This window comes from Pseudophryne corroboree, chromosome 1 (genome assembly GCF_028390025.1).
Source record: "Pseudophryne corroboree isolate aPseCor3 chromosome 1, aPseCor3.hap2, whole genome shotgun sequence".
In the NCBI taxonomy this organism is placed as follows: Eukaryota; Metazoa; Chordata; class Amphibia; order Anura; family Myobatrachidae; genus Pseudophryne; species Pseudophryne corroboree.
The window spans coordinates 1,146,800,521-1,146,827,311 of record NC_086444.1 but is presented as its reverse complement, the minus strand read 5'-3'; the positions used below and the strand labels follow the sequence as shown (position 1 = coordinate 1,146,827,311).

The 26,791-nt window shown below is 49.5% G+C and overlaps 1 protein-coding gene across 3 annotated transcripts in view; it reads left to right on the top strand.

Moving 5' to 3' along the window:
* Window positions 1-1,378: 1,378 nt before the first annotated feature.
* GRK4 (G protein-coupled receptor kinase 4) overlaps window positions 1,379-26,791 on the top strand; it is a 402,980-nt gene continuing 377,567 nt past the window's right edge. The window contains exon 1 of one of the 3 annotated variants that reach the window (XM_063924349.1): window positions 1,379-1,493. Coding sequence is in view for 2 of the 3 variants with exons in the window: in XM_063924369.1 (XP_063780439.1) it covers window positions 12,408-12,459 (52 nt within the window). In the remaining variant the exon portion in view is untranslated. Of the gene's footprint in view, window positions 1,494-12,160; window positions 12,460-26,791 lie in introns of those variants that run through there. The other 2 variants (XM_063924369.1, XM_063924340.1) reach the window with 2 other exon arrangements.

Below are 26,791 nucleotides of genomic sequence, written 5' to 3'. Positions count from 1 at the left end.
TCTAATTTCATTTCACTTCACCAACTTAGACTATTTTGTGCATATCTATCACATAGAATTCAGATTAAGAAAAAATTAAATTACAGGTTGTAATGTAACAAAATAGGTAAAAAGCCAAGGAAAGTGAATACTTTAGCAGGGCACTGAACATGGGGGGTAATTCTGAGTTGATCGCAGCAGCAAGTTTGTTAGCAATTGGGCAAAACCATGTGCACTGCAGGGGGGCAGATATAACATGTGTAGAGAGAGTAAGATTTGGGTGGGTTATTTTGTTTCTGTGCAGGGTAAATACTGGCTGTTTTATTTTTACACTGCAATTTAGATTTAGGTTTGAACACCCCCCCCCCCCCCACACACAAACACACACACTCATATCTAACGCTCTCTGCACATGTTATATTTGTCCCCCCCTGCAGTGCACATGGGGGGGTAATTCCAAGTTGATCGCAGCAGGAAATTTTTTAGCAGTTGGGCAAAACCATGGCCCTCATTCCGAGTTGTTCGCTCGCAAGCTGCTTTTAGCAGCATTGCACACGCTAAGCCGCCGCCTACTGGGAGTGAATCTTAGCTTATCAAAATTGCGAACGAAAGTTTCGCAATATTGCGAAAAGACTTCTCTGTGCAGTTTCTGAGTAGCTCGAGACTTACTCTTCCAGTGCGATCAGTTCAGTGCTTGTCGTTCCTGGTTTGACGTCACAAACACACCCAGTGTTCGCCCAGACACTCCTCCGTTTCTCCAGCCACTCCCGCGTTTTTCCCAGAAACGGTAGCATTTTTACACACACTCCCATAAAACGGCCAGTTTCCGCCCAGAAACACCCACTTCCTGTCAATCACACTCCGATCTCCAGAACGAAGAAAAAACCTCGTAATGCCGTGAGTAAAATACCAATCTTCATAGCAAATTTACTTGGCGCAGTCGCAGTGCGAACATTGCGCATGCGCAATTAGCGGAAAATCGTTGCGATGCGAAGAAAATTACAGAGCGAACAACTCGGAATGACCACTAATGTGCAGTGCAGGGGAGGCAGATATAACATGTGCAGAGAGAGATAGATTTGGGTGTGGTGAGTTCAATCTGCAATCTAAATTGCAGTGTAAAAATAAAGCAGCCAGTATTTACCCTGCACAGAAACAAAATAACCCACCCAAATCTAACTCTCTCTGCAAATGTTATATCTGCCCCCCCTGCAGTGCACATGGTTTTGCCCAATTGCTAAAAAATTTCCTGCTGCGGTCAACTTGGAATTACCCCCATGGTTTTGCCCAACTGCTAACAAATTTGCTGCTGCGATCAACTCAGAATTAGGCCCTTGATTCGTTTTGTATATACTTTGCACTGATGATTTGTTTACACACTTTTTGGTTTTGTTGCCAGTGTGTTACCGTAGGCCCCGGAGCCGGACGGGTGATGTCACTTCCGGCGCGATGAGGGAGCTGTGGGAAGGCGGCCAGCGGGACCTGGTAGCACACTGAAGTGAGACAAGGAGGGGGTAAGGTCTCTTTGATCTGTAGGTATGAATTGTAACTGTTTCACATATGTTGTTGTCTGAAGAAGGGGAGAAGTCCCCCGAAACGATACGAATAAAAGCACACCCTGCGAGTTTTTTTGCACTTTAACCAGTTGTTTACAGTCTCTGAGTGCCACCTACTGCATGGAATTTATGTTTACTTGGAGCTGCACCCTTTAGGAAGGCACCAGAGCCAGCTACATGGTAAGACCGGGGTGACAGGGCCAATGGGACTGTTATAGTTTGATATCATAATATAAATTTGCGAGTCCACACCCACTTTCCCAGGAGCGCGCTTCAAAATTTCTCGCTCAGGGGCTAATAGGCCTGGTCCCAGCCATGGAGGGAGGGGGCAATGAGAAAGATATGGCGCAGCAATGACAGAGATAAGAAATGAGGGGACAATGAGAGATATTGAGCAGCAATGATAGAGATATGGAGCAAGGGGGCAGTGATAGAGACATGGTGATAGTGTAAGAGGGTGGCGGTGCGGTGTAGTGCCTGCTGCCGTGCAGGTGTAGGTTCACCACTTACCAGGCCCCGCACTCTCTCACCTTCAGGTACCAGAACCTTCAATGGACCTGAAAATCTTCAGTCGGATCCGGACACAGCGATCCCCTCTCGGAGCTGATGGACGAACAAGCTGAGGAGAAAATAGACTACCTTAAGGAAGATGTATCAACCCTTCTTCCACCGGAAAAGGAGATACCCCAAGGGTGGCGGCAACCTTCACCGGTTGGGTGAAAGGTCATCACTGGCACAAAGCCTCAGCCACCCAGATTTCACACACTCGCACTCTCGCGCGTAGTGTGATGAAGGGGTTCTCACGTCCGTGAGCAAACCCCTATTCCGGCGCTCGGGGACAGACAAAGGGACAAACGTACACGGATGCTACTCACCGGCGTCAATCTTGCACTGCGATCTTGCTCTCAACTTACAGGTCCCTGTAAGGAGGCAAACAAACAAACAAACAAACAAACAAACAAACAGCCGTGCAAGGCCTAACTCTAACCTAGTGTAACACCCTTATACTAACTATAACAACAGAGCCCTCAAACTAACTCTGTGGGTGTGGTGCAACAGAATTAGACACAAACTTAACAAACTAACACTTTGCCCTGCACGGTAACCACATACATCACAATACACGGTGTGAGTAACAACCACGGTGCTGTCCCTTTAACGACCTGAATCAAAACACCAGGGAGTGGGCGCCGTACAGCTCACCCACCTCCCGTACACCTACTTTCCAGGGGCCCAGGCCGAGCGGGCCTGCTTACCTAAACACCTCGGGGTGGACTGGACCTAGTGCCCAGTGCCACCTTTATTCACCTTGGGGGAACCACTTATTTACTGGGCCTAACGCCCCCTGACTGCACACAGGCCGGAGGCCTGACTTTATCCCACGGGCCTAGCGCCCGCCTAACTTGTCGCCCATCGGGTGACCTGGGCCTAATACCCAGGGCCACCTTATAACCCTAAGCCACCAAAATGCACTAGGGCCTAATGCCCTCTAATGCCCCACAGGCCTTTTTGCCTGAACTGCCCCTCGGGCCTAATGCCCGCCTACTGTGCCCACGGGCCGGGAGGGCCCGACTGTGCCCATGGGCCTAGTGCCCAATCACCCGGTGGTCTAGGGAGGAGAGGGGGGGGCACCTTAGAAGGGCCTACCTGCGGTGGAGAAGAGCCCATCCAGGCCGAGAAGCGCTGCAGTGGTGGGAAGCAACTGAGCTGTGCAGTTCAATTGGATGGGCTCTTCTGCCGCTGGCCCGTCCTGGCCAGCGGCGCCGCCGTCTCCTTTCCGCGTCCAGCCACCGCTGGACATCTTCTTTCCGGAGCCTGGAGTCTTCTGGCCTCTTCCGCGGCCACCGGAGCTCTTCACCGCTCTTCGGCACGGCTTCCCGTCTTCTCCTGGCGGCATCCTCTTCAGCGCTCTTCCGCGGGCTTCTCCTCTTCGGCTCCCGCCCGGTGTCTGACGTCAGATGCCGGGGGCAGGGCCTCTGACGTGGCGAACGCCGATTGGCTCGCCGTGCCCTCTCCTGATTGGCCGGCGCCCCGCGAGCCGCCATTGGCTCGCGGATGGCGCCGGATTTGAAAGGCCGCGGGCGGCGCTTTCCATTGGCGGCCAAATTGGCGCCAAGTTTGAAGCGCCGCCGCGCCGCTGCCCGACGCCGCTCCTCGTCCAGTGCAGGGATCCGATACACCGGACACCCGCCGCTGCTGCACACTGACAGGCGCTGGGGACAGACAAGCTGCCTCAGCGCTGTCCACAGCTGTCCTCTGCAGGGGATGCAGATCCCCAGCACCCTGTCGTTGCGATGTGTACTGTGGTACAGGACACATCTCCACATTTCCCCCCCTTTTTCCTTTGTAGTCCCTACAAAGGTCTCCACGACGTCCATTGTTCGCGGGTCAGGGAATTCTGAGGTCCCTCCGGCGAGGTTGTATTTGAGGGCCCAGCCCGGACAGACTGTGATCCCACATCCTTCCCTCACCGGTTCCGGATTCCTCCTCTTCGTTCCTCCTCACCTCCATCGGTGGATCCTCTGGGGGAGTGGCATCTTCCCACGGTCGTTCGACGTAGGCCACCAAGGGGAATCTTCCTCCACGGGGACAATAGTCACCCACTCTTGGCCTCCCATATCGTCTGGGGCATCGTCCCTGTCTTCAGGGTGTGGTACCGACCACCACCCAACAGCGGAATCCTCCGGGGCATCCGTTTCCTCCCGGTCAACAACCACCATCTGTCGCATTTACTCGTGGGCATCTCCAAAGGTCCTGTGTCTTCCTCTGGAACGGGTCCTCCCACGGCATCACGATCCTCTCCCCGTACGTCCGTCCAACTCGGCACTTCCGGCAGGTATTCTTGCTCCAGGACTATCATCTCCTCTTCACGGAGGGCAATCAACTGGGAGCACGACTCCACCCGATCCTGCCAGTCACACTCGTCGGCACTCCCGATGCCCGAGTCGTCCTCCATCTGCTCTTGGAGGGATTTGTCCGCGGACATCTCACCATAGTCCGAGTCCTTCTCCACCGATACCTGGACTAGGGGATTATTTTCCTCCTCAGCGTACTTAGTCCCTTCCGCTGGCATCTCTAATTCCTCAGCGTACTTCTCTTCCGCTGGCATCTCTAATTCCTCAGCGTACTTCTTTTCCGCTGGCATCTCTACTCCCTCAGCGTACTGCTTCGCTTCCGCTGGCATCTCTACTTCCTCATGCCTTCGCTCCCGCTGGCATCTCTTGGTACCCAGGACACACCTGTTCCACACGTCCTGGTCGTGGACGGTTCCAACGCGGGGAGATTCCGGCGTCCCCGTCACTGGGTCTTCACACTTTTCCTCGCAGCGTGGTTTCTTCTCCTCCCAGTCGTCCACCTCCGCCTTATGCGGGAAAGGATCCTTCGTTACTGGGGTCGCTTTCTTGGGGCAGAGTAGGTCCGCGGCATCTTCCCAGGGACACTCATTGGCCGAATGTCCTGGTCGCCGACACTTCCAACAAGGGAGGGTCACTGCCACCTTCTCCATGACGGGTTTCTTGGCCACCTCCTTCACTGAGGGATCTTCACCCGTTGGTTCCGGCTCAGATGAAATGGGCACCTGCGAACTAACTTCAAGCAGGCTCTTCCGCTCCATTTCTCTGGTTTCCTCCTTCCATCTCTGGGCACCACCATCCGCAATCATCCGGTCTTCATTCCATGGACAATCGGGAAGCTCATGTCCCCTAGCCTTGCAGAGTGCGCACACGGGCTCTGCAGCCACCCGGTCCCAAAGTTGCTGACGAGACTACGTCAGCTGCTTCACCGTGGCTTCGTAGTCTGTCCTGTCCTCCGTCCATGGACACTCCGGGAGCCGATGTCGGGGATCTCCACAGCTTTCACACCAGAAATCAACCTCGTCTTGGCTCAACTCTTCATCCCAGGGACAACTGTTATGCTCATGCCCGTAATTTCCGCAGCGCAAACACCAGGACTCTTTCTTCGCTTGGCCCTTCTGACGTCTTCGGTCCGCTTCCTGGACCACCTTCTTTGGGGATGTCTCTCGCCAAGTACATTCATCGGCAAAGTGTCCCGTTTGCTGACATTTCTTGCAGGGCATCACAGCGGCCTTCTTGCGCCCCTTCTCCCGGCGCTCTTCCTTTCCACGCTGGACCGACCGCTGCACCATCTTCAGGAGGTCTGCCCCAGACACCGTCATCCAGTCGTTCTGGTCCGCACACATCCGGGGGTGGGTCTGTTCCGGAGCCGTCCGCAGGGAGGTCTTCTTGGGGATGTTCCACATCGTGTCCGCGGTCCGATATCCTTGATCCTGCCGACTACGCCAAAATGTAAGAGGGTGTCGGTGCGGTGTAGTGCCTGCTGCCGTGCAGGTGCAGGTTCACCACTTACCAGGCACTGCACTCTCTCACCTTCAGGTACCGGAACCTTCAACGGACCTGGAAATCTTCAGTCGGATCCGGACACGGCGATCCCCTCTCGGAGCTGACGGACGAACGAGCTGAGGAGAAAATAGACTACCTTAAGGGGGGGGGGGGGGTATCAACCCGTCTTCCACCGGAAAAGGGGATACCCCAGGGTTGGCGGCGACCTTCACTGGTTGGGTGAAAGGTTATCACTGGCACAAAGCCTCAGCCACCCAGATTTCACACACTCGCACTCTCGCGCGTAGTGTGATGAAGGGATTCGCACATCCGTTAGCAAACCCCTATTCCGGCGCTCGGGGACAGACAAAGGGACAAACGTACACGGATGCTTCTCACCGGCGTCAATCTTGCACCGCGATCTCCCTCTCCACTTACAGAGTGGGCACCGTACAGCTCACCCACCTCCCGTACACCTACTTTCCAGGGGCCCAGGCCGAGCGGGCCTGCCTACCCAAACACCTCGGGGTGGACTGGACCTAGTGCCCAGTGCCACCTTTATTCACCTTGGGGGAACCACTTATTTACTGGGCCTAATGCCCCCGACTGCACACAGGCCGGAGGCCTGACTTTATCACACGGGCCTAGCGCCCGCCTAACTTGTCGCCCGTCGGGTGACCTGGGCCTAATACCCAGGGCCACCTTATAACCCTAAGCCACCAAAATGCTCTAGGGCCTAATGCCCTCTAATGCCCCACAGGCCTATTGCCTGAACTGCCCCTCGGGCCTAATTCCCGCCTACTGTGCCCACGGGCCGGGAGGGCCCGACTGTGCCCATGGTGGTCTAGGGAGGAGAGGGGGGGGCCTACCTGCGGTGGAGAAGGCTGCAGTGGGGAACTGCACAGCTCAATTGCTTCCCACCACTGCAGCGCTTCTCGGCCTGGATGGGCTCTTCTGCTGCTGGCCCGTCCTGGCCAGCGGCGCCGCCGTCTCCTCTCCGCGTCCAGCCACCGCTGGACATCTTCTTTCCAGAGCCTGGAGTCTTCTGGCCTCTTCCGTGGCCACCGGAGCTCTTCACCGCTCTTCGGCGCAGCCTCCTGTCTTCTCCTGGCGGCGTCCTCTTCAGCGCTCTTCCGCACGCTTCTCCTCTTCGGCTCCTGCCCGGCGTCTGACATCAGACGCCGGGGGCGGGGTCTCTCCTGATTGGTCGGCGCCCCGCGAGCCGCGATTGGCTCGCGGATGGTGCCGGATTTGAAAGGCCGCTGGCGCCACTTTCCATTAGTGGCCAAATTGGCGCCAAGTTTGAAGCGCCGCCGCGCCGCTGCCCGACGCTCCTCGTGTGGTGCAGGGATCCGATACACTGTCCCTGCACCGGACACCCGCTGCTGCTGCACACTGACAGGCGCTGGGGACAGACAAGCTGCCTCAGCGCTGTCCACAGCTGTCCTCTGCAGGGGATGTAGATCCCCAGCACCCTGTCGTTGGGATGTGTCCTGGGGTATATGACACATCTCCACAATAGAGACATAGGGAGGCAATGAGAGAGATATGTAGGCAGGGGTGAAAGATATATGGAGGGAGGGGGCAATAAGAGAGATACTGTAGGGGCAATAAGAGAGAGTTATGGAGGGAGGGGACAAAGAAAGATATATGGAGGGAGGGGACAATGAGAGAGATACGGAGGGGAAATTAGAGAGATATGGAGAGAGGGAGCAATTATTGAAATATGGAGGCAAGGGGTAATGATAGAGATATGGAAGGAGGGTGCAATAATATGGAGAAGTAGTGAGAGAGATATAGAGGGAGGGGGCAATGAGAGCGATATGGAGGGGCAGTAAGAGAGATATGGAGGGGTAGTGGGATATATGGAGATAGGGGCAGTAAGAGGGACCTGTCCATACTGGTTGGTGACCAGACTATGCAATATTAAAATGAAAACATGGATGTGTCAGGGCATCATCACATAACAGATTATGCTCAGCCTGAGTCGCCTTGTTTTTCGCAAACACTATAACATATGTTTTGTGGGTGTCAAAGGTTGTCAAAGCTGCCAGCATCAGTCACTCTGTGATATGTCATTTGTGCCTGATTACCAACTTCTTTATACTGTGCCATCTGTATATATAACACTGCCCACCCATTTCATGTCACATTTATTCAGCACACTAATAGCAAAGGTTGCCTACCTCTGTTCTTCTAACCCTCCTGAAGTGCTGTAATACAGAGCCCTTACCTGCACACAATAGGAGTGACTGTCAGGCTGTGGAGTTCCACCCTCCCCCACCCTGCGATATTGATGCCTGTATCCTGCAAGAGATCGTCCGATAGCAGTGGACACGGGAACGCTTTACCAGCACCTGAATCTCCATGCACATTACCAGGGGGCACAGAGGCCCTGTTACGGCTCTGAGCGTTAGTCCCTCTTCACGTTCACATTCTATCCTGAACTGTCCCCCTTGTGTTTGTTATAAGCACAGGATCTTACATCACATAACAGGTAGTGGTAAAACATCTGTATGACCATTTGACACTTCTTTGGTGCTGTTGGAAGAGGAAGCATGAGTAGCTGCAGTGGTGGCGGGCAGAGGTGTTTCAAATAGGGCAGCCATACCAACTGCCTGTGAGTCCTGGCTGGTGATGTTTGGCGGCATTTGGAGTGGCAGCTGGTGCGGCAATCCCACCGCCGGAGCCCCCACTGGGAGGTATGTGTGGGTGTGGGTCAGGCTCATTCTTTGCTCCAGATGAAAGAAATACTACAGTAGCTTTACCCCTGTCCCTAATGCTTAGTACGTGTACTGTGTTCACCAAAAGGACCAGCCTCCCTCAGGATAGGTCTCTCCCTCAGGATGTCCCTTCAGTCTATGGTGCTGATTCAGATCTGATCGCTGCTGTTTTCGCACAGCTGGCGATCAGGTCCTAAGTGCGCATGCGTATGCACCGCAATGCGCATGCACGTTGGATAACAACAACGGGCTTCGCCGGTCAGCGAAGGGATGGTGCGAAAAATCCGAACGCACGGGCATTCGCTAGGTGATTGACAGGAGGAGGCCGTTTGTGGGTGGCAACTGACCATTTACAGGGAGAGTCTGGAAAAACGCAGGCGCGCCCAAGCGTTTTCAGGGAGGGTGTGTGACGTCCGCTCCGGCCCCGATCAGCCTGTTCACAATACACTGTAGGAGTTAGTCCTGGGCTGCGCAGAGACTGCACACAGTGGATTTTTGCAGGTCTGCATACACATGGGATCACACACTTGCACAGCGAATTTGCACTCCCCCTGGAGGAGGCGGCGACTATCCGAACGCAGGATGGCAAACTTTGCAGCCCAGCGATCAGATCTGAATCAGCTCCCAATAGCTGCTGCTTCTATGAAAATGTCTCTGGAGGTCATTCTTCTGTGATCAGATAGCCGCCGCCTACAGGGGGAGTGTATTTTCGCTGTGCAAGTGTGCAATCGCATGTGTAGCAGAGCTGCACAAACTGATTTTGTGCAGTCTCTGCGCAGCTCGGGTCTTACTCAGCCGCTGCGATCACATCAGCCTGTTCGGGACCGGATTTGACGTCAGACACCCACCCTCAAAACTCTTGATCCCGCCTGCGTTTTCCCGGACACTCCTTGAAAACGGTTAGTTGTCACCCACAAACGGCCTTTTCCTATCAATCTCCTTGTGGACGCCCGTGCGAATGGATCCTGCGCACAATCTTGTCGCTGACCGGCGATCCCCGCTGCAGCCGCCCGTCGTGCCTGCGTATTGCGGTGCATGCGCAGTTCGGATCTGAACATCTGCTGCGCGAAAACGCACAGCAGCGATCAGATCTGAATGACCATCTCTGTTCTCCGTCTCAGTGCAGTCTCCCTAATCTATAGCTCCTCTCCCCGGATGCCTCCCTGTCTCGCTCATGAGAATTCTCTCTGAAATCCCTGCTGCATGTTAGCCTCTCTAACAAGGGCTCAGTCACTCCAAGATTATAGCTACCCTCTCACAGGCTCCTCCGCTGTCTCTCTCCACTCTTCCTCTCCTCCTTCTGCCAGGTGCCGGTGATGCCGGAATATGTAGACTCTTCCTCTGTGGCAGTCATTAATGGCAATGGTACTGGAGCACCAGAAAAAAAAAAAAAATACTGAATCCCATCTGAGGCCCTGCTGCACATAACACTAATACTAATACACAATATAAGTTGGAGAACAAAGTAGCCGCTGTTACTTACCGAACGCCACCATCATGCACTTACTGCTGCTTCACAGGCTAAAGTTTCTGGTGCCCCCCCCCATTCCCCCAAATTGCCATGGGAAAAGGGGTGTGACCTCACTGGAGGGGTGTGGCACTGCAGGAAAAGACTACTTTATATTCCAGTTTTGCAACCTGCACACCCAGACATTGGCCTCCACAGGAAAAAAAAAAATCCTGATTCATATCCCGTACATTATTTGTCACTTTTCCTCCTTATAGTAACGCCCCTTACACATTATGCCACACACCGCAATGCCCCTTAAACATTACGCCACATGCCACAATACCCCGACATATTATACCATATACCACAATGCCCGTGATACAGTAAGTCACACACTGTAATGCCTGAGACACATTATGCCACACACTGCAATGCCAGTTATACATTATGACACACACTGCAATGCCCGTTATACATTATGCCACACACCGCAATGTCCGTGATACATTATTCCACATACCACAATACCCATTACACATTATGCCCCACAGTAAGGCTTCTAATTACTTTTCAATTACTTGCTCGTTGCTAGGGATTTCATGCTCTGGGTTACATGCTCTGGGTTCCACGCTCGTTGCCAGGGGTTTCAAGCTCTGGGTGTAATGCTTGTTGCCCATGATTTCATGCTCTGGGTGTCACTCTCATTGCCAGGGGTGTGTATAGCTCGTTGCCATGGGTTTTCATGCTGTTGGTGTCATGGTCGTTGCCAGGGGTGTGTAATGCTCGTTGCCAGGGGTTTTCATGCCCTGGGTGTCATGCTCTTTGCCAGGGGTGTGTAATGCTCTTTGCCAGGGGTGTGTAATGCTCTTTGCCAGGGGTGTGTAATGCTCGTTGACATTGGTTTTCATGCTATCGGTGTCATGCTCGTTGCCAGGGGTGTGTAATGGTCGTTGCATGGGGTTTTCATGCTCTGGGTGTCATGCTCATTGCCAGGAGTTTCATGATCTGGGTGTAATGCTCGTTGCCATTGGTTTTCACGCTGTCGGTGTCATGCTCATTCCCAGGGGTGTGTAATGCTCGTAGCCAGGGGTCTTCATGTTGTCGGTGTCATGCTCGTTGCTAGAGGTGTGTATTGTTTGTTGCCTGGGGTTTTCACGCTGTCGGTGTCATGCTCATTGCTGTAATTACCCCACTGCATAGTACACCTCTGGAGCCAGGTCTGCTCTCAGAGGGGGAGATGTATCAAGCCTTGGAGATAGATAAAGTGAAGAAGTATTTATCTGAGGTCATCTGCAGTGAATACATGCACATTCATTTATGGGGAAATGACATCTTGAATTCCAGATAACCTAATTTACCTCTATTTTTGGTACAGTAACAAAAATTAATTATTTGGAGTGCACAGTGGTGAATATAATACTGCACAATTAGGAGTGCATCTTGGGTGCGCCCTCCGAGAGGGAGGAGGGGATTTGTAAAAAGTAAGCATGTATGACTAAAATAAACCCAGCACATGTAACAAATACTCTATAAAGCTTCCTCTCTGGAAATCACGGCTCTAGAAAGTGTTGGTGCAGGGCAGGTAAAGTATTTCTCTGCATAGTTTGAGTAACGTCTGTTTTACAGAAGGGGGCACTTGTCACCCCTTATGTTCCTGGTCTATATATACAGTGGCCCAGATTTGTCAAGCTTCGGAGAGTGATAAATTGCACAGTGATAAAGTACCAACCAATCAGCTCCCAACTGTCCTTTTTTAAACACAGCCTGTAACATGAGAGTTAGGAGCTGATTGGCTGATACTTTATCACTCTCCCAGGCTTGATAAATCTGGGCCACTAGTACATTTACAGTGCACTACACATAATTATTATGGTGCAGAGTATAGTATCCTGTACATTGCATTATAGCTGTGCCCACTATGGGAAGTTACTATGAGCTGAGGAATGCACGCCTGTGGCAGCTGGACACATTTGCATTCCCCACACCAGGTTGCAGAATAAAGAATAAAAGCACAGGGCCCATAACAGCAGCAGCAGCGATGGGCAGCTTCAGGTGGTGTGAACACATCATTGAGAAATAAGGTGAAGACACAGCTGGCTGTAGCAGTGAGGGCTCTGGGAGGGGTTTCAGCTGGGTCTCCGCCTCACTATAGGCAGCACTGAGAGCAAAACAGGAAGGAAGGAGCCCGGAGAAGAGACTAGGCAGCAGTGCTGGGGCTCACACAGTGCTGCCTGTGCACAATGTGCTGGAGATGAGGATCTATGCAAGGAGAGGGCATGTGTTGCTGCTGCTGGAAGTCAGGGGAGCATTGCTAGGGTCTGAAGCCAGAGATGTGTCCTTCTCACTGCACTGATTTGTGATCATGGAGATTGAAAACATTGTGGCCAACACTGTTCTGCTGAAAGCCAGAGAAGGTAAGAGGCAGTGGGTGGGGAGCAGAGGCTGGTACATGGCACACACACATTGCAGGGTTAGATGGCTGTGACCCTGCATGACTAAGATAGGCATGCATGGTATGTGCATAGCAGCTAGCAGGGATTTCTTTCCCCCCAGTATTCTGCATTGCTCCCTGTTTGCATGCCACACACTAATGCAGGGAGAGCTGAAGGAAGGTGGGCAACTAAGTCCTGCACACAGGCCAGCAGGACTGTAACCCCCTATGGTGCTGATGGACGTATACGCAGTGCTGGGAAGTTCACTTTGGAATTCCAGGCTCCACCATCTGTGGAAATATCCTGCACGGCATTGCAGAACGACATTATGCCTTCTGATCTTATCCTAATGGGGATGCAAGACGTGCATTAGTGATTGACCCACAAGTGGCACTGCAGCAGCAGCATGTATTAGACTGACCAGTCAGAGCAAATAGTGACTGGCCATATGGACCACTTGTAGCCACTTAAAGTATTTTCAGGGTAAAGCACTTGGGGTATTAAGTCGTGGTATATATTATGGCTGTATACTGTGCTGGTATATATTGATAAAGAAAACTAGATTGGTATGATTATTCTATAGTATGTGTCGGTGTACTATGTGTATATATTAATGGTAAATATCCAGTGTTGCTGTCATAAGCGCATTACATAAGTGGGGCTCGCATTTTTTCTGCCTTCCCCCAATCATCGGTCATCCAATATACATTCCAACAGTATCTGTACTTTTTGGTATGTGCCCGCATCCCCCTCCTTTACCTGTTCTGCGTAGTTGAAGACCCTCTTTTGTATTACAGTAGTTGTGTGTTGAGATGCACAGTTCTTGTCCACAATTCACATGTTTTTATTCCAGCCACTTACTGTCAGTCACTTGCTAATATTTCACTTTTAAAAAAGTGACTTTGCGTCTGTACCTCTTGGTTATTGAACGATATAGTTTCTTGGATGCTGTCAACAAACTTTTAATATCTGCGAAAATAGGGATAGTCTGCAAGGCAGAGCAATTTCCCTACTGTATGTTAGACTGAAGGGTTTGGTTTTTCCTCTTGGTTGATTTGGTTAAATTGGAATTTCTGCTTTGTTAGTCGGCTTATTTGTGATACTGTGGAATAAGACTTCCATAGCACAGTGCAACAAGAGCGGTTCCACAGATTACGTTCCATAGGATTTGCGTCTTCTGGTATTCCTAAATCTACTAAAAAATTATTTAGAATTATGTGATGTTTGCCTCTTCTACATATTATATGTATTTTGCTGAAACTAGTTTGTTACCGATGCCTTCTAATAGTCTTTGCACTTCATTATTGGTAAAAAATAAATTCCACAGCGTATTAAAATATTACAGTATTTATCATGCAATTTATTAATAAAGTGATAACCTATTATACTTCCCTATACACTGGGGGGATAATGAGAGAAAAAAATGAAATAAAATGACGTGAAACATGAAGTAAAGATGGACCTTCCCAAGCGAACTTGCATTCTAAGAAAATATGGAACATTTAAAAAAAAAAAAAAAAAAAAAAAAATCTTTAAAACTGTATCTTCTTCTTTTAGTTATCTACTTGATAAATGATCCCACTTAGCGTGCAGTATTTTCAACTGTTATATTTTTTTTTATTACATTCTCTGAAATGTCATTTTTTTTTTTTTTTCCCCTGCCTCATAGTTTTGCCTGCAAAAGTAGCTGTTTGCCTTTTGTACTTCACAAAGCTTAAAAAGTGGCTTATTTGTATCCCACTCAATAAGGGGTGGGTGGTGAAGGGCTCTTTTATGTATTTCATTTAGTTGTTTTTGGATCAGAACAATGTACATTATCAACTTAATGCAATTTTTTTTCTATTTCTTTCTGTTTTTCCTTTCTCGTTTTCTTTTTACCAGAACACTGCACACCACCCCTGTCCGTAACTGAAATGATGCAGGTGCTGTCTGTTCATTATATTCACTCTTGCCCTGTCTCGTACTTGCTGTGCAAACATAAACGTCTTATAGCAGCATGTCTCACAATTTTTTTTTGAATGTGTTGTGAAATTCTGTCAACTTTTTTTTTTTTTTTTTTAAATTTAAATATAAAGCTGTAATCAGACTTTCAGAAAACTAAATCAAATCTGAGAGCAGACCAAAAAATAATTGCATTGTTCTTTACACTACAGTGCACATTTCATATAGTTGGATCTGCAATTTATGACTGTGTACAAAAAGGTAAAGATTTCGCAGTTAATTGGGTAAGCACGGTCCATCCAATCGGGGTCCCCAAGAGTGTTTTGTGGTTGTGGCTTCCCGTGCTCACCCACTTTGAACTTCTGTTGTATAATGCATTTGATCATGTTTTGGAATAGATGCTAGCCATAGCTGACCCTTATATATGCACAAGTCTTACAGGTCCAAATCGTATGCTCCCTTTCACGTTTCATCCCCTCCCACCGGCTCGCTTGCAATCGCAAAGCACACAAGTGTCACACTTGCAGCATTGTGTAAAATCTGTCAGGTTTGACTGTTTCAGAAGCTGGAAGCTTAACTCTTTCATCTGTCTGCAGCGCTGTCCTTAAGAATCCACGTTGAGTGAATGCCAGCAGTATGCGAGCCGGCCCCATTACAAATGTTAATGTGTTCTGCAGTAAATTGCCCCAGTGATGTAGTCTGAAAAACATTATCTCATTTGCTGTGGGGCCTCGCAACTCATTTTGCAGTCCCAGAGGCGCACGAGTGCTTAAACATATTCCTGAGAACATTTTCTAACTTTAGATACAACTTGCTATATTTAAACCGGCTATCTGAATTTCTTGCCCATTATCCAGCCTGTATTGTGCATTCCAGTAGAGTAACGTCCAGAGGAGCAGCCTGCAGTGTGATTGGTCACCTGATGGAAGTGGACCGTGGGCGCAGGACGGCTATCTACCGTTCTTAATGCTGGTGATCGTCTGTGTGCAAAATCGCCACTTTCATGTAGTGACGCCAAATTGTAAAATCGTTTCAAAATTTGCCATTCAGTCTTTACCTGTGACCTGCTTTTGCTAGGGAACAGTCCAGCACTTCTTATAAACTGGGGACTGGTCTTAACTTTTGTGTGGGATTAGATTATTTTTTTTCTGTATATGGTTATGTTGCAGCGCGCAATCTGCGCGTTGCCTGTTAGCGTTAACATGTATCTACAGTATATCCTTAATGTTTTATGTTTAAATCCTCAACGCAACAAAGTGTTAGTTTCTGTGGTTAGGTGTTGTATAGGAAAATGGGACATCTGTTATCGTTCTGCAACATTCTAGATTGTAAGGGCTCGGTTGAATTACTCGTGGCTGCCGGTAGGTGTGGTTACATGATGCAGTTCAGACTGGACCCGTGACAGCAACTCGCCCCTCTCGTATCCAACTGAATTGACCCGCTAAAGTTGAAGTCTAGGGGGATGATTCAATAGTTTTTTTGCGCGGCCACCACTAGAGGGCGCCCGATGGCAGCAATTTCATTATTCTGCCGTTCGGACACCCAGCGGAACCCAAAGCAGGCTGCTTAATTTCTGCACTGCAATTTAGATTTTGGTTTGCACACACCCACCCAAATCTAAACCGCTCTCCACATGTTACATTTGCCCCACCTGCACTGCACATGGTTTTCCCCAATTGCTTAGTTTTTTGGTTTGCTAACAATACGATATGCATGTGCGCCCAAAACAGATTGAATTGTAACAATTGTTTGGGCATCTATAAACTCCCGTTTAGACAGGATTTTTAGACGCCCAAAACAATTGAATCAGCCCCTTGGGGTCTTTGTACTAAGCCCTGGACGGAGATAAAGTACCAACCACTCAGCTCCTAACTGCCATGTTACAGGCTGTGTTTGAAAATTGACAGGAGTTGGTTGGTACTTTGGGGTCTATTCATGAAGCAGTGAAAAGAATGTAGAAGTTGCTCATGGCAACCAATCAGCTGCTCCGTACAATTGTGTAGTATGCAAATTATAAATTACTTCAATGCTGATTGGTTGCCATGGGCAACTTCTCCACTGGCTCACTTCTCCACTCTTTTCACTGCTTCATGAATAGACCCCTTTATCTCTGTCCACTTTATCTCTCTCCAAGGCTTAGGTGTCTATTCATGAAGCAGTGAAAAGAGTGGAGAAGTGAGCCGGTGGAGATCAGTGATGAGGTAACATTTCTAAAGTGCATTCTATAACATTATACGTAGAAGCTGATTGGTTGCCATGGGCAACTTCTCCACTGCCTATCATCTCCACACTTTTCACTACTTAATGAATACACCCCTTAGTACATAGATCCCTTTCCTATCTCTTTTCTTTTTAAACTCTAGGAACTACAGGTCCTGATGACTGGCAGGGCATATAGACCTTCACACAGCATCTTGGGAGGTACTTGCTGTAAGTCTACTCTGCAGAGACCAGGCATCGACTTGCATTGTAATGTGTACTCGTATGCATCTGCAGCCACTTTCCGGTACACTTATGGCTTTCTACTAACTTTCATATACAAATGCCGGAATCCGCTAAAGTGTGCAGGAAATCCCTGCAACTAAAGGGGAAGCCTGCCCCGCCCACTGGGATTCCATCCTCATTAGTATGTGGACTTGAGCCAGCCCCATGCTAGGTGAAAAAGATCCAGAGATGGAGGTCCTATCTCTGTATGAATGCTACGATCACGTATTGAAGTTGAAATACCTGCACACGTAGGACCTTATGGTTAGTCAACACCCAACTCGGTTTGAAGGAGTGATCTCCGTCAGTGTAAGTCTGTTCCGGCTCATGTGCGGTTGCCGATGACTTCTATGCATTCCCAGGCCCACAGTGAGCAAGGTGTAAAGTAAAATGGTGTAATCCCCATTATTTATTGGACTGAAATTGTATGTAGTGCAGCAGAGCCGGCCCTGGGCGCAGCCCATATAGCGATTGCCTGGGGCCCCAAGCTTCCGTGTTGTTTAAGGGCACCAGCTAATATCTTGCATAGGGCAGCAAATTGGTCAGGAACGCTTTGTTTTTGTAGGGTCTTGACAGTAGCTGAACCAGTGACACCACTTACTTTACCAATTGAATTTGCTACGTCCCCATGAATATTGGTTCAGTCCGCAAAACAGTTATAGCCGCTTTTTAATAATCGATGAAGACATTGAAAATATACTAATTTCATCATGGCTAGCTCTGAAACGCTGTTTTCCAATTACTGGTACATTACGAGCTGAAATAAACGTGTTCCTTTTTCCCGTCCAGACTCCTCTACTGGACAGGCGGAACTTCTGTCCACTGGTTTCAGTCTAATGGCATTATTGATCTTCGCTGCCCAAATGCACACTCTTCCTCTGTGCTCATCCTTTCTCCCAACAGAGTGATGCAGGGCCGTTCACTTAATGCACAGGTCCCCAGGTGAGCCAAGCGGTGTTATTGCAGCAATTAATGAGGTTTTCCTCAATAGAGATGGAGCTCCATGCAATATTGGGAACACATCTCTGGTCTACCGTGGTTGTAATGATAATAACCTGTCTGCATACATGGATGGACTGCTGCCAGTCCAGATTTGCAGCAGAAACCTGAAAGGTTGGGAGAACTCTTGGTGGCTCTTTCACCACTGAGATGTTTCTTTGTGAAGTAGCTTACCATTAATTCCAACACATGGACACTTGGAGGAAACGCTGAGCTTTTGTTGCTTGTGTAATAGCACCTAGCTCATTCTTCACATGGCGCTATGCTTACTTACACATCTCGCTGCTGTTTCCGCACTCTCCTCGCACATGTAGGTCTCTGCTATATCACAGGATTTCCTGATTTCATGCATGCTCAACAGGGCCTCCCAGTAGCCATTATGTATTGCAGTCAGCCGGACAAAGGGCCTAATTCAGACCTGATTGCAGCAGCAAATTTGTTAGCCATTGGGCAAAACCATGTGCACTGCCAGGGGTCAGATAAAACATGTGCAGAGAGAGTAAAGCTTCGTACACACTACCCGATCCCCGTCGCCGTCAATAGCGGCGGTGTGTGTGTGGGGGGGGGGGGGGTGGCATAGGCAAGTGCATACACTGTTGTCATTGTGGCTGGGACAGGCAGCGATGGCGGAGGAGTTGCTGGGGGAACGACGGTCAAGCTGCATCTGCAGCATGGCTGTCGTTATCGAGGACCTCCCTCGTCTGTACATGTTCAGACGAGGGAGGGGGTCGTTAACGATGCGCGGGAGCGCGCATAATTAATGACATACAGTGTACACACTGGACGAGATTGTGAAAGATCTCGCTCAGATTGGCCCTTCTGAGCGAAATCTTTCACTTTCTCGTCTAGTGTATATGGGCCTTTAGATTTGGGTGGGGTGTGTTCAAACAGAAATCTAAATTGCAGTGTGAAAATAAAGCAGCCGGTATTTACCCTGCACAGAAACAATATAACCCACCCAAATCTAATGGTGCACATACACTTGTGCGATTTCCCTTGAAGCTCCTCGTGTGAAAAATTGCTTAAAGTATTTTTTTGTGTGCATTTGATGCGCATACAATCATGCAATTTATCGCATGCCCCTTGCGACCAGGGTGAAGGGGAGTGTCCAGGAAGTGAGCTAAATAACTCACAGATAGCACATCGCAGTGCGATAAATCGAATGTGGTAAAAACAGCATGCGATCGCTCGTGCGATCCTATAAATATTAAGTGCAGCACATAATATCTTGAGATACGAGATTCGAGCAGCGTGCCCACGCATCACATCGGGGGACACATTCGATGTGCATACAATCCTGCGATTTATCGCACCAATGCGGTCGAAATCGTGAGATATCTGGTACAATCCTTCAAGTGTGTGGGCACCATAACTCTCTCTGAGCATGTTACATATGTCCCACCTGCAGTGCACATGTTTTTTCACATTAGCTAACAAATTTGCTGCTGCGATCAGGTCTGAATTAGGCCCGAAGATTGCTATAGGAGTGAGCTAATTGTAACACATCTGCAGTGTTCTTATTTTAATGCATTGCAGTGCCTGCGATAATGCAGGATGCATCTTTGCACAGACACAAGCGATGTTATTACATCTCCCGCTAAGTGAGGTCAGACTTTGATGTTGGGAGATGAGGCCTGGCTTGCACTCTGTGTTCCAATTCATCGCAAGAGTGTTTCATAAGCTTGAGGTCAGGGCTTTGTACAGACCTGTAGAGTTCAGTCTCACAAACAATTTTATTTCTCTGACGTCCTAGTGAATGCTGGGGACTCCGTAAGGACCATGGGGAATAGACGGGATCCGCAGGAGACTGGGCACTCTAAAAGAAAGATTAGGTACTATCTGGTGTGCACTGGCTCCTCCCTCTATGCCCCTCCTCCAGACCTCAGTTAGAATCTGTGCCCGGCCAGAGCTGGATGCACCTAGTGGGCTCTCCTGAGCCTGCTAGTAAAGAAAGTAATGTTAGGTTTTTTATTTTCAGTGAGATCTGCTGGCAACAGACTCACTGCTACGTGGGACCGAGGGGAGAGAAGCAAACGTACCTGTTCACAGCTAGGTTGCGCTTCTTAGGCTACTGGACACCAGTAGCTCCAGAGGGTTCGAACACAGGCAAAGGTCCTCGGTCGTCCGTTCCCGGAGCCACGCCGCCGTCCCCTTCGCAGAGCCAGAAGATCAGAAGTTGGTGATGAAATCGGCGGCTGAAGACTCCTGTCTTCATTAAGGTAGCGCACAGCACCGCAGCTGTGCGCCATTGCTCCCACTGCACACCACACACTCCGGTCACTGTAGGGTGCAGGGCGCTGGGGGGGGCAGCAATAAGAATACCTTTGGCATAAAAAAGACACATAATACAGTCTGTGACTGTATATGTGTAAAACCCCCGCCATTTTTTAGTCAGAAACAGCGGGACAGAAGCCTGCCGCTGAGGGGGCGGGCCTTCTTCCTCAGCACACCAGCGCCATTTCTCTTCACAGCTCCGCTGGAAGGACGCTCCCCAGGCTCTCTCCTGCAGTCTCCTGGCACTAAGAGGGTAAAAAGAGAGGGGGGGCACATAAATTTAGGCAAAAGGTGTATTGATACAGCAGCTATTGGGAAAAATTAACTTCTGGTAGTGTGTATCCCTGTGTATATAGCGCTGTGGTGTGTGCTTGGATACTCTTTCTCTGTCTCCCCATAGACCTTGTGGGGTCCTGTCCTCAGTCAGAGCATTCCCTGTGTGTGTGTCGGTACGGCTGTGTCGACATGTTTCATGAGGAGGGTTACGTGGAGGCGGAGCAAGTGCAGATAAATGTGGTGTCGCCCCCGTCGGGTGCCGACACCTGATTGGATGGATATGTGGAAGGTCTTAAATGACAATGTAAACTCATTACATAAGAGATTTGATTATGTTGCTGCCGGGGGACAGCCGGGCTCTCAACCCGGGCCTGCCCAGGCGCCTCAGAGGCCGTCAGCGTCTCAAAAACGCCCACTATCTCAGTTGGTTGACACAGATGTCGACACGGAGTCCGACTCCAGCGTCGACGAGGATGAGGCACTATTACAGCCCAAAATGACTAAGGCCATCCGATACATGATTATTGCAATGAAAAATGTATTACACATTTCAGAGGCTGACCCTGTCCCTGACAAGAGGGTAAATATGTTTGGGGAGAAAAAGCAGCCAGTGACTTTTCCCCCGTCACATAAATTAAATGAGTTATGTGAAGAAGCGTGGTCTTCCCCTGATAAAGTGGTGATTCCCAAGAGAATACTAATGGCGTACCCTTTCCCGCCAACGGATAGGTTACGCTGGGAATCCTCCCCTAGGGTTGACAAGGCCCTGACGCGCTTATCTAAAAGAGTGGCCCTGCCGTCTCAGGATACGGCCGCCCTAAAGGAACCTGCGGATAGGAAGCAGGAAGGTATCTTGAAGTCTGTGTATACACATTCTGGTACTCTACTGAGACCGGCTATTGCTTCAGCTTGGATGTGCAGTGCTATTGCAGCATGGACAGATACTCTGTCAGAGGGGTTGGATACCCTGGACAGGGATACCGTATTGCTAACACTTAGCCATATTAAAGACGTCGTCTTATATATGCGGGATGCCCAGAGGGACATTTGCCTGCTGGGCTCTCAAATAAATGCAGTGTCCATTTCTGCCAGGAGGGTCTTATGGACTCGGCAATGGACAGGGGGTGCCGACTCTAAAAAACACATGGAGGTTTTGCCTTATAAGGGTGAGGAATTGTTTGGGGACTGTCTCTCGGACCTCGTATCCACAGCGACAGCTGGAAAGTCGACTTTCTTGCCACAGGTTTCCTCACAGCCTAAGAAAGCACCGTATTACCAAATGCAGTCCTTTCGTTCTCAAAAAAGCAAGAGAGTCAGAGGTGCATCTTTCTTGCCAGAGGCAGGGGTAGAGGAAAGAAGCTGCACCATGCAGCCAGTTCTCAGGAACAAAAGTCCTCCCCTGCTTCCACTAAGTCCACCGCATGACGCTGGGGCTCCACAGGCGGAGCCAGGAGCGGTGGGGGCGCGTCTCCGAAATTTCTGCAACCAGTGGGTTCGCTCACAAGTGGATCCTTGGGCTATACAAATTGTATCTCAGGGATACAAGCTGGAATTCGAAGTGACGCCCCCTCACCGTTACCTAAAATCCGCCTTGCCAGCTTCTCCCACGGGGAGGGAGATAGTCCTGACTGCTATTCACAAGCTGTACCTCCAGCAAGTGATAATAATGGTACCCCCCCTTCAGCAGGGAAGGGGTTACTATTCCACACTGTTTGTGGTACCGAAACCGGACGGTTCGGTAAGACCCATTCTAAATTTAAAATCCTTGAACATTTACATGAAAAAGTTCAGGTTCAAAATGGAATCGCTCAGAGCGGTCATTGCCAGCCTGGAAGAGGGGGATTTTATGGTATCTCTGGACATCAAGGATGCGTACTTGCATGTCCCCATTTATCCGCCTCACCAGGAGTACCTCAGGTTTGTGGTACAGGACTGTCATTACCAATTCCAGACGTTGCCGTTTGGTCTATCCACGGCACCGAGAGTCTTTACCAAGGTAATGGCGGAGATGATGGTACTTCTCCGGAAGCAAGGAGTTACAGTTATATCGTACTTGGACGATCTCCTCATAAAGGCGAGGTCCAGAGAGCAGTTGTTGGTCAGCGTAGCGCACTCTCAGGAAGTGTTGCTATGGCATGGCTGGATTCTGAATATTCCAAAGTCGCAGCTGATTCCTACGACTCGTCTGCCCTTCCTGGGCATGATTCTGGACACAGACAGAAGAAGGTATTTCTCCTGGAGGAGAAGGCTCAGGAGTTAGTGACCATGGTCAGGGATCTCCTGAAACCAAAGCAGGTGTCGGTGCATCACTGCACGCGAGTCCTGGGAAAGATGGTAGCGTCATACGAAGCTATTCCTTTCGGCAGGTTCCATGCCAGGATCTTTCAGTGGGATCTGTTGGACAAGTGGTCCGGATCGCATCTTCAGATGCATCGGCTGATCGCCCTGTCCCCGAGGGCCAGGGTGTCTCTTCTGTGGTGGCTGCAGAGTGCTCATCTTCTCGAGGGCCGCAGGTTCGGCATACAGGACTGGGTCCTGGTGACCACGGATGCAAGCCTCCGCGGATGGGGGGCAGTCACTCAGGGAAGAAACTTCCAGGGGCTGTGGTCAAGTCAGGAGACTCGTCTGCACATAAACATACTGGAATTAAGGGCCATATGCAACGCCCTGAGTCAAGCGGAGCCCCTGCTTCGAGACCAACCAGTGCTGATTCAGTCAGACAACATCACGGCAGTCGCCCATGTAAACCGACAGGGCGGCACAAGAAGCAGGGTGGCGATAACGGAAGCCACAAGGATTCTTCGTTGGGCGGAGAATCGCGTACAAGCACTGTCAGCAGTGTTCATTCCGGGAGTGGACAACTAGGAAGCAGACTTCCTCAGCAGGCACGACCTCCACTTGGGAGAGTGGGGACTTCATCAAGAAGTCTTCGAGCAGATTGCAAATCGGTGGGAACGGCCACAGGTGGACATGATGGCGTCCCGCCTAAACAAAAAGCTAAAAAAATATTGCGCCAGGTCAAGGGACCCTCAGGCGATAGCTGTGGATGCACTGGTAACTCCGTGGGTGTTCCAGTCGGTATATGTGTTTCCTCCTCTTCCTCTCATACACAAGGTACTGAGAATAGTAAGAAAAAGAGGAGTGAGAACAATACTCATTGTTCCGGATTGGCCAAGAAGGACTTGGTACCCAGAACTTCAAGAGATGGTCACAGAGGACCCATGGCCTCTGCCTCTCAGACAGGACCTGTTGCAGCAGGGGCCCTGTCTGTTCCAAGACTTACCGCGGCTGCGTTTGACGGCATGGCGGTTGAACGCCGGATCCTAGCGGAAAAGGGTATACCGGATGAAGTAATTCCTACGCTGATAAGAGCTAGGAAGGATGTGACAGCAAAGCATTATCACCGCATATGGTGGAAATATGTTGCTTGGTGTGAGGCCAGGAAGGCCCCTACAGAGGACTTCCAGTTGGGTCGTTTTCTGCATTTCCTACAGTCAGGTGTGACTATGGGCCTCAAATTAGGGTCCATAAAGGTTCAGATCTCGGCCCTATCCATTTTCTTTCAAAAAGAACTGGCTTCACTGCCTGAGGTTCAGACGTTTGTAAAGGGAGTGCTGCATATTCAGCCTCCTTTTGTGCCACCAGTGGCACCTTGGGATCTTAACGTTGTGTTGGATTTCCTGAAATCCCACTGGTTTGAGCCACTTAAGACCGTGGAGCTAAAATATCTCACGTGGAAAGTGGTCATGCTATTGGCCTTAGCTTCGGCTAGGCGTGTGTCAGAATTGGCGGCTTTGTCATGTAAAAGCCCCTATCTGATCTTCCATATGGACAGGGCAGAATTGAGGACTCGTCCCCAATACCTAAGGTGGTATCGTTTCATTTGAACCAACCTATTGTGGTGCCTGCGGCTACTAGGGACTTGGAGGATTCCAAGTTGCTGGACGTAGTCCGGGCTTTGAAAATGTATGTTTCCAGAACGGCGGGAGTCAGAAAGTCTGACTCGCTGTTTATTCTGTATGCACTGATAAAGCTAAATATTTATCTTATTTAAAACCCTTTAAGAGGTCTAAGAACACTGTACGCTATTGACGTATGGAGTACCGTAAGGGTACGCACGTTGCGTAGCAATCGCTTAGCCGTAGTCGAGACGCTCAAGCGTCACGTTCGCTCACGGCCAAGAGATCACAGGCAGGCACGCTATTGGCTGCCGACTAACGTAATGATTCGCTATAGCGTAGCGGACGCTCGGGACCACGAGGAGATTACCAGCGGCGCAGACGCTCACAATGTTAAACCTTTATAACTATACCATAAAACAGTGTATTATGCAGTAAACCTTGGTGTAGTGATAAGATGAGAATGCAACACTGTGTAAGCGGGTTTACACTAAAGCTGTTTGAGCGATAGAGACGCTCCTATTACCCACTGCAATATAATGAACACACAATACCGGTCTAAGGGTCTAACGCCTTTTAAGGAAATGAATGAACGTTCAAAAAGAATAATACAATACAAGTCATACACTACCAATATAACATAGACTACCTAACCAGATAACTACACATGAAATACAATATCAGTACAATAACTATATAAGAGAAACGAGAGAGAGAGAGAGAGATATGGCTCAGAATAACAAGAAAGACAATATGATTGCGGAGAAAACTTACGCACAAGGGGAACGATCGCATGCGCCTCTGGATATCCAGCTCCCGATTATCAGCAATGAGAACCGTTGAAGAGTGAGAGCTGGATATGATCGGCTTGTCTATTTATGCCCCACACACAATACAATTCAATGGTCCCTACAATCTCATTGTTCATTGGACACAGGAATTCGTCTTCGCACTAAAACAAAAGGTCATAGGTTGATTCATACAGGTGGGCTGTGTCTACTTCCAACTGCTCAGGTGGGTGGGAAACTAGGTTTCCCGCCGCATGGATAAGTAAGTGCAAATAATAGTAAATGGACATAAACTTCTTATGTCCATAACTATTCGCACGAGCGATTAATCCGCTTCAAACCAACACCGGAATATTGCTAATTAAATACTCTTCCGATGGATACTAAACACCACTGTATAATCCTTGTCTGACCCTTTGTATCAGACAAAGAGGGATCTCTCTGTCCATGAACATGCTATATTAACTAAACTTTCAGAATCTATCAAAGGGACCATGATCTACAAAATACATTATATGGTTAAAATATATATCGATTGAGTCGCCCGCTAGACGCATACAAACTCTACCGTAAATCCGCATATTGTGCGCCTGCGGGTGCACGCGAAGGCGAGTATGCGCACGCACGGGAGAGCTCTTGCACGCGCAGCGGGAGCTCGCGTGAGGTGCAAATATGGCAGTGTGCATAGTGATATTTTCTGACTTTGACAGCACCCAACAAGGTTGGCGCTCCTGCTTCGAAGCAGACTATTGCTCGCTGGATCTGTAGCACGATTCAGCTGGCTCACTCTGCGGCTGGATTGCCGCATCCAAAATCAGTAAAAGCCCATTCCACAAGGAAGGTGGGCTCTTCTTGGGCGGCTGCCCGAGGGGTCTCGGCTTTACAGCTTTGCCGAGCTGCTACTTGTCGGGTTCAAACACATTTGCTAAGTTCTACAAGTTTGATACCCTGGCTGAGGAGGACCTTGAGTTTGCTCATTCGGTGCTGCAGAGTCGTCCGCACTCTCCCGCCCGTTTGAGAGCTTTGGTATAATCCCCATTGTCCTTACGGAGTCCTCAGCATCCACTAGGACGTCAGAGAAAATAAGAATTTACTCACCGGTAATTCTATTTCTCGTAGTCCGTAGTGGATGCTGGGCGCCCGTCCCAAGTGCGGACTTCTTCTGCAATACGTGTATATAGTTATTGCTTACTAAAGGGTTATTGTTATGAGCCATCCGTTGATTGAGGCTCAGTTGTTGTTCATACTGTTAACTGGGTATGGTTATCACAAGTTATACGGTGTGATTGGTGTGGCTGGTATGAGTCTTACCCTGGATTCCAAATCCTTTCCTTGTAGTGTCAGCTCTTCCGGGCACAGTTTCCCTAACTGAGGTCTGGAGGAGGGGCATAGAGGGAGGAGCCAGTGCACACCAGATAGTACCTAATCTTTCTTTTAGAGTGCCCAGTCTCCTGCGGAGCCCTTCTATTCCCCATGGTCCTTACGGAGTCCCTAGCATCCACTACGGACTACGAGAAATAGAATTACCGGTGAGTAAATTCTTATTTTTAAATTGTAGGTGAAAATCTACAGATACAACGTTGTTGTAAATTATAGGGGCCGAATCAATTGTTTACTGCGCCCCATGCTGGGCATCTATAGCAGTGGGCATCT